The following is an 8677-nucleotide window of genomic DNA, read 5'->3' as shown; positions in this document are numbered from 1 at the left end:
AAAATTAACTTGTTACAAGCGTTTCAGAAATTCAATTTCGGCATGCTTAGCCTTCCGTTTGAATCAAAGATTCTGGAGTTAAGGCAGACAAAATAAATATACTATTGTGAAATCGACCTATAATAGAGTACTCGTACAGTGTTAATAATAAGTTAGTGTCTAAAATAGTATAAAGCATACATCAAGAGACTACTGAAACAAAAGAAAGCACTCCGCCAATGGTCACGACGATCGACTACAAAACTAGAAAGAGAAAGCACCTTTACTTTGGTCACATGAGTATGTGCTTTGGTGTCCCAAACAAGAAAGATTTTCAAAAACGTACAGTCACGGAATGAAAAGGTTCGTCAGTTTTCAAATTGATTCCTTCAACGAATCGCGAGTACAATATTACCTTTTGAAACTATGTTACAGAATAATCTCGAGTTAGAGAAAATAATCTTTAACTGTTCGTCAGTAAAGTTCAAAATTATTCAGATCAAAGTTGTTTGACGATTTTTTTTTTTTTTTTTTTTTTTTTTTTTTTTTTTTCTTGGCTTTCGCGGTTTGCGTTTAGCCACAACGGTGTGGGAGAAAAGGTTAGGAAACGTTTAGGTAAAAAACGAACCGGGGTGGAATACAGAAAAGGATGAGGATCAGGTTGGGAGGTGGAGAAATTAAATATGAAAAATATAAAGGATAAACATTAAAGTGCATTGAATACTTGAGAGATAAATTAAAGTTTAATATTATTTAAAATTAAATATTCAGAAATAGATTTATAAATATNGTTCGTTTCGTTGCGTATTCAAAGTGTCATCGAAAAATTTTGTATGAAAAATTAAACAGCGCCCCCTATATTATAGCCGCCCTAGGGGGCGCTGTTTAATTTTTCATACAAAATTTTTCGATGACACTTTGAATACGCAACGAAACGAACTCGAAAGTTTTTCCTACTAGAGGTACTGATCATAGAAAGGAAATATGAAAGTGAAACTCTTTTACATGCGTGTGGGCAGATAATTTAGCCATGTAAGAGAATTATGCATCGGAAACAAACCACGTATTCTTATTGGTATCCCAGTTCGGGGACGTGACGGGAATATGCGTGCAAACGAACAAGGGACAAACCTGTGCGCAAGACAAAACGTGACAATCATTTCTAATATACCCAGAATATGGAAATTGAAATAATTATTTTCTTGTTTGCTACAATCTTTTTTCATTTTGCTACGATACTTTCAAAGGAGGATAGCCACTGGAGCATTCGTTGGATTTCGATAAGCGTTGCAGTAGGCAGCATGCGGTTCGCGAAAGAATGGTGTTCGCGTAACACGCGCTTGCTTATTGTAGAATGCTCCCGAATGCTTGAAGCGACTGAGCATATTACAGCTGTCTAGCTGTGGGCTCTACTTGGCTCGTGATAACCTGCTACTACGTGATAAAATTCATATAAGTTTTCACTTAGAGATGAGAACGGACCCGCGTAAAGGAAGTTTTTCGATATCTAGTAACTTTCCAGACTAGTAAAAGTTTTATGAGTGCTGCTGAAACTCACATGAAAATCGATTCATTCTATATTTATCCTACTAATTTTAGAAGTAACTTTGTATAACTGGAAACTAAGTAAGTATTCTGTTTAGGTACTACCTAAGGAAAATGAAATTTAATATTTAAATACATTTCTCGAATCTCGGTTTTTAAAGTAAGACTAAAGAAAAGACATTATTTAGTTTTTTCTACGTCTTTTCTTTCCAACTTGTTACTTTGGAAACTCATTTTACTAACAAAATGATGGGCTAAAATTATCATTTCCTTTTAAGATAATTGTTTGTGTGATTCTTTTAGACGGCTTTTTTCGAGAACGTTCTCTTCTAATGAAAATACAGAGCATGAAATAGCAGTTTGTTTGAGAAAATATGTGTTTCCTCGAATGTACAGTCGACGATTGATCAGGAAATGTTTTTTGTAGCAGAGTAGTATCTATTACAATTACATTAAGGTCCACATTATTAAACCTTTTTCCGTTTGTACATTAAGCTCTTAGTGAGTAACATCAAATAACAAGTTTTTTCCCATTTCGTTACCGACCTCTTCGATAAATGTACGGAGAATTAATTGTTTTTTAGGGTTCCCCCCCTCTAAACTCTAAACTGTTGGCTTTAAAAATATGGAAACATTCGTAATGCTACTGCTTTTCATGAACTTTTGAGGAAAACTATAGCGATTAAGATTCATCAGTTAGTTTAAGAGTAATAGTCATTTAACTCATGTATTATAAAATTTCTTAACTACTGAAAATTCCTTGGAAGAAAATATTAAAAGTGACTTTAGATGAAGTAATTGCTTGCTTCTGAAATATATTGTGTTGACGACGGACAACTACGGAAACCTACACTGCGCGTGTCACGACACGCACTTGGCTAATTTTTTGTAGCTTATTATTGGCGCATCGTGAAAATGGTTGCCCAGTGGATGTTAGTTAGTAGGTCTCAATAAAGTCTTATTTCATCCTTGTTTTGTGTTTTCAGATAGGGAAAAAAGATTTTAAACTGTTTTCATTATTGTTGTCTCAAAAATTCCGCTTTGTCCTCACAATGTTATTATTACAAAAGTAATATTTTAAAGAGGTTCAAATATTTTTATGACATTGATTGATTACGAAAACATAATCGAACAGGTAGGTAAGTAAGTAACTTGTAGGTAGGGCTATCACCGTCGTCTAAATTGATAATCCTACTAATATTATAAACGCGAAAGTTTGGATGTCTAGATGTCTGGATGGATGTTTGTTACTCTTTCACGTAAAAACTACTGAACGGATTTTTATGAAACTTTACTTGATTATTATTCTTTATAACGCAGAATATATAGGCTATAATTTATGACGATCTGTGACAAACTAAAGTTCACGCGGGTGAAGCTGCGGGCAAAAGCTAATGATGTACATAATACTAGGTACAGTTGGTATTGGGGGCCCGTGTACGTTATTAAGATAGTGTATGTCGGCCACTGCGGTTATAGGTCGTTAAGATATTACACGTAGCCCGCGATGGCTCGTGAGATACGCTGAGACAGCCTCTCTCGTGCTGAGTTGACCTACATCACTAAATATAAGACACTCTTAGCTTATATTGTTTGAACTGTTAGAGTTAACAAGATTTCAACCAAGCACGAAAACCAAACCAAATAAGTACTTACTGTAAAATGAGTATTTAGTACATGTATTATTCAATTCTTTGCGCTTTATTAGAAACTTATTTAATAATGCCAATATGTCATTCTACGTCAATCGTTCAAAATTTAGGCGAGCAACATAACCATTCTGATCTAGCGTTGATTCTAATATTAGTCGTAATATTATATTCTGTAAAAAACTGGCCAAGTCTCTATGGAGCTGCTTGTTTGTCTCTAAAAAGTAGTGAAATCTAGACAAAATCGTGCCAAGTCAATGGTTCCTTACTGCCATTTCTTTATTATTATAGTTAATGTTGTGTGATTTGATGTGACTTCATTTTGACATCAAATGAAGCGGCCCACCAAGTTGAATATTCTCGCATTGTTTTAGGTGGTGATACTAACAAAAAAACTCAATGAAGAATGGAATAAATAAATTATCACCGGGCAATCTTCAAATTTCACTGTCCACCGTGTCTCGTTAAACACTCGACATTGGCGAAACCAGTGTGCTTCAAATACGCACTATTGAAGCCATTAAACACAAATGCAGTCGGAGGCATGTCTAATTATTTTGTTGGTGATAATAATATGTATTTGATGCCTCCGACTGCATTTGTGAACACTAAGGCTAAAAACGCTAAAACGATCATTGCAAACGTTGTGATAGGGATAGAGACATGCAATTTTTGGTTTTACGAAGGTAATACGAATAATACAAAGTAATAAAAACTACCGGTTATAGGGGCATTTTTTGGAGAAATTTATCAAATAACCAAAAAAACACGAATTAAAATGCAGATTTTTCTCAAAAAGTATCATTTTTTATTATTTGTTGGCCTTTTTTGTGTATTTATGTATTTTTTTAGTATCACCTGTTATTTAGCATTATTACTGTTATTTTATCAGGATATACCTCTTAGTTTAAAAGTTATTACGTTTTCTTTACAATAAGTAATTGGAAGAAAAAAAATTATATAAAAAATTTAAAAAGAATCTCAAAAATTTTTGACCTCTTTTTTGTCGACAAAAATAGGTCTTGTTCATCTATTTTCATATGTACACTTTAACGTGACTCACACTGTATAATAATTTATTTATTCCGGACCAGAATAATCCCCCTGTCAATAAGTCCATTGTTCCTGCTTCTTTTTAAATATGTAAATTTCAAGTGTTTGAGTATTTTTTTTAACGATGTCAGACTCAACTTTGGCAATGATTCATCCGCATTTATAGCAGAAAGAACCTTTTTGGTTGTTGGTAATTCCCCTTTAAAGTAAAAGCTGTGAACGATTTTTCTAATGCAAGACTTATGGTTAAAGAAATTTATTTTTAAAAAAGACAAATAGTCACTTATAGCCTGACCAGGAACATNAAGTTAAAAGAAATTAATTAAAGTAAAACATATAATTAATTTCCAATTGTGTTTATTAAGTGTTAAGTTTAGTTAATAAATTGTACATAGTTATTACTTAGAATTTAATCGCGTTCCTGTTTATAGAAGTGATACAAACATCGATCACATCCATTGACACCAACGCGAATAAATAAACAAACCATGGACCGCATCGTTCAGATACCGCGTGAAATGAGTTCTGTCATCCCCGTCTTCAACGGCGATGAAAAATTACTCAACTTGTTTATTCAAAAGTGCGAATATGTAATCAGAACATGTAGAGTAGATGGAAACCCGGACCAAGACCTATACGTATACCACGTAATTACATCAAGACTAACCGGAAAAGCAGCAACGCTCATTAGCGAGCGCCAAGATATTTCAACATGGACAGAGTTAAAGCTAGCACTTGAACAGCACTTCGGTGACCCGCGATCCGAAGAATGCATAGCAATAGAACTAGAAACGTTGAAAATTACCAATAGCGAATCATACCTAGATTTCTGTAACAGAATCCAACACGTAAAAAGTACTTTAATTGCAAAAGTTAACTTAATAGCAGATGAAAATTTGAAACGAAGTAAAGCAATAATTTACGACAACTTAGCTATGAATGTCTTTTTATACAATTTGCCCGAGGACCTTCTTAGGATAGTCCGTCTAAAAGGTTGCAGCTCATTAAAGAGTGCCCTCAGTATTGTGCTGGAGGAAGTTAATTTCCTTCACCAATACAACTCACGAAACAAAATGCTTAAATCAAATTTATTTCAACCAAGACCACAACCAATGGTCAACAACCCGTTTACGCCCAATCCAAACACTATGGGATTAAAACAGTTCTTTAATCCGCAACCACAATTTAAATTTGGCCTACAACCAAATAACAATACGCAACAACAATTTAAATTTGGAATTACCCCTAGCAAACAGCATAAAATACCACAACAGCAAAATCAACCGCAGTTCGGTTATAAACCCCAACCAAACCCACAGTTCGGATACCGACCACAAGTGAACCAACAATTCGGATACCGACCCCAACTAAACAACCAACAATTCGGATACCGACCCCAACTAAATAACCAACAATTCGGATACCGACCGCAACTAAACCAACAGCAATTCGGTTACCGACCCCAACTAAACCAACCTCAGCAATTTGGCTATAGACCACAGCTTAATAACCAGCAATTCGGATATAAACCCCCTACACATCAGCCCACTGACGTAACCATGCGTACATTACCCCAGAGACCTCAAGGCTTCAAGCTTAACGAGCTTTATTACCTAGATGAACCCGAAATTTCCGAATACCAGGAATACCCTGAGTATTTCCCTCAAGACCAATATGATTTTGAGCAACCAAATTATTCCGAATACCCAGAAACTTGCGATGATCAAGAATACGAGCATCCCGCCATAGAACAAAATGAACCAATAAACGAATGTGAAAATTTTCCAATACCAGCCTCGTTACAGGACAAAACGTAATACATTTAAATTCAGAAATAAAGCACATTTTAACTTTGCCTTACATTAAAATACCAGAAATCGACGCACGCCTGATGATTGACACTGGTAGTGCACGATCATTTATTAGCCCGCGTAAAGCAGACGAATTTTTCGCCTGTCATAAACAATATGAACCCTTTCAAGTGATCAGCACACATGCTTCAAGTAAACACGACCAAGTCATAGTAGTTCCCCTTTTTCCGACTTTTAACAGTCCAATCTTGCACAAATTTTACGTATACGACGTTGATGGTCGATACGACGGTCTCATTGGCACAGACCTTCTTCTGCAATTAAATGCAAAAATCGATATGAAAGATCAAATATTATACACTGATACCGCAAACATACCTATAGTATGCAATCCAAATAACCTAATTAAATTGGCCCCGCGTTGTGAGCAACGTGTACAACTTCCGACCAACGTAGTCGAAGGCGAAGCAATTATGGAATATCGTCAATTCTGTGATGGTGTCCGTATGCCAGCCGCCTTAGTAACTTGCAAAGATGGTTATGCAACGACCATCATTCAAAACACATTAGAAAAGGAAATTACGTTATCCATTAACAGCCCATTCATTGTAAAACAATTAGACCAATTAATTCCCATAAATAAATTAGAGCTAAATTACACCAATATAGAAATCGACCAAATCCTTACAGAAAATATTTCCAAATTACGATTAGACCACATGAATCAGGAAGAACGTGATCGCATCTCGAAGCTTTGCTTGGAATATCGCGACATATTCTATTCTGACAAATTGCCGCTTACATTTACCAACGAAGTAAAACACCATATTAGGACCCGCAATGAGGACCCCATTTATATTAGACCCTATAGACAACCGCAGGTAGTTAAAGACGAAATAGATAAACAAGTAAACAAAATGTTAGAAAACAATATAATTAAACCCTCATTCTCACCTTGGAGTGCCCCAGTACATCTAGTACCAAAAAAACTCGACGCTAGTGGCGAACAGAAATTCAGGCTAGTAATTGACTATAGAAAATTAAACGAAATTACCATTGATGACAAATATCCCTTGCCAAATATCACCGACTTGTTCGATAACTTAGGACGCAGCTGTTATTTCTCAACCCTTGACCTGGCTAGTGGTTACCACCAGATAGAGGTAGCAGAAGAGGATAGACAGAAAACCGCGTTCACAACAAGTACAGGACATTACGAATTCACTCGTATGCCGTTCGGACTTAAGACAGCCCCAGCGACATTCCAGCGAACGATCGATAATGTGTTGCGTGGATTGCAAGGCATACATTGCTTAGTTTATTTGGACGACATCATTATTTACTCATCCAGCCTAGATGAACACATAAATAAATTACGTACAGTTTTCGACAGACTCAGGCAAACTAACTTAAAAATACAGCTAGATAAATCAGAATTCCTAAGAAAAGAAGTGCTTTACTTAGGACACACAATTACAAACACTGGACTAAAACCTAATAATGACAAAATTAAAGCCGTACTAAATTATCCATTACCCCGTACTACAACCGAAATAAAAAGCTTTCTTGGACTTATTGGTTATTACCGCCGATTTATCAAAGACTTCGCAAAAGTCACCCAACCAATGACAGCACGCTTGAAAAAGAAAAGTTCAATGCCAACTAATGATCCAAATTACATTAATGCATTCGAGAAATGTAAACAATTGCTCGTCAATGCACCCATCCTTCAATATCCAGATCCCGATAAACCTTATGTACTGACTACAGACGCTTCAGAGTTTGCGCTAGGAGCCGTTCTATCACAAGGCCCTATAGGCAGTGACAAACCTGTCGCTTATGCAAGCCGTACTCTCAATGACCGGTAGACCTTCAGGGAGTGGACCTCACGGACTTGAAGCTTCTAACGGTAGCCCTCAAGAAAAGTGATAACAGTGAAAATGAAAGTGAAAAGGCCTTTATTGAAGTGCATAGTGTTAGTGTCTGGACTCTAGTAATTTACCTTATAATCATTGGAATTGTAATTTACTTAATAATTAAATATCGTGTAAAGATTACTAAAACGTGTAATCGAAGTTCTCCAGCTCTTCAAGCCGAGAACTTCGAACTTAAGGAGGGAGTAGTTACATCTGCCAACTCTTCAATGCTGCATGATCAGCAACCTATATTCTAGGAATTGTTTTGAAGAGTTAACAGAATCATTTGTAGACTAAACATCCCGCTGGCCTGCGAGCCGCGAAAGTTCCCTCAGAACATTTAGTCTTAAGCCGCATCTCTAGACGAATAAACGTCTCTTTAATTAAAAATTGTATTTTTTAAAAGACACTCCGGGCAGGCCACAACTTGACTAACTAGTTATGGCCACTGCGCCTATTGTAAACAAAAATCGCACAATAAAATATATTTTTGCCCTTCGTTTAAAAACCTTTCAATTGACGATCGCTATAATTTTATTAAAACTAATCATGTGTAACGTTATTTTTATCTAGATATAAATAATCGCCAACTAAGTTAAAATTAAATAAATATTTTAAATTAAATAACTACTCATTAAATAAAACAACTTCTTATAAATAAAACATTGATAAAATAATCCCAACTAATCTCCCACCTAATCCCACCTAATATTATAAATGCGAA

General features: G+C 35.6%; 1 protein-coding gene across 1 annotated transcript; it reads left to right on the top strand.

Moving 5' to 3' along the window:
• The first annotated feature begins 4535 nt into the window (after window positions 1-4535).
• LOC114352655 (uncharacterized) lies at window positions 4536-6408 on the top strand. The gene is made up of 2 exons (XM_028304328.1): window positions 4536-5602; window positions 5636-6408. Exons 1-2 carry the CDS (start codon window positions 4715-4717, stop codon window positions 6041-6043), a joined length of 1296 nt encoding a protein of 431 aa, XP_028160129.1. The 5' UTR covers window positions 4536-4714; the 3' UTR covers window positions 6044-6408.
• Window positions 6409-8677: the final 2269 nt, after the last annotated feature.

This window comes from Ostrinia furnacalis, unplaced genomic scaffold, assembly GCF_004193835.3.
Source record: "Ostrinia furnacalis isolate ACB-3 unplaced genomic scaffold, ASM419383v2 OfSCF1411, whole genome shotgun sequence".
Classification (NCBI taxonomy): Eukaryota; Metazoa; Arthropoda; class Insecta; order Lepidoptera; family Crambidae; genus Ostrinia; species Ostrinia furnacalis.
This window is presented reverse-complemented; position numbering and strand designations above follow the sequence as displayed.

Excerpts from the sequence above, each read along its gene's own strand:
- LOC114352655 (XM_028304328.1), top strand. The coding sequence starts at position 4,715 with ATGGACCGCATCGTTCAGATACCGCGTGAAATGAGTTCTGTCATCCCC. Across the intron at positions 5,603-5,635 it reads ACCGACCCCAACTAAACAAC|CAACAATTCGGATACCGACC; the intron begins CAACAATTCGGA and ends CAACTAAATAAC.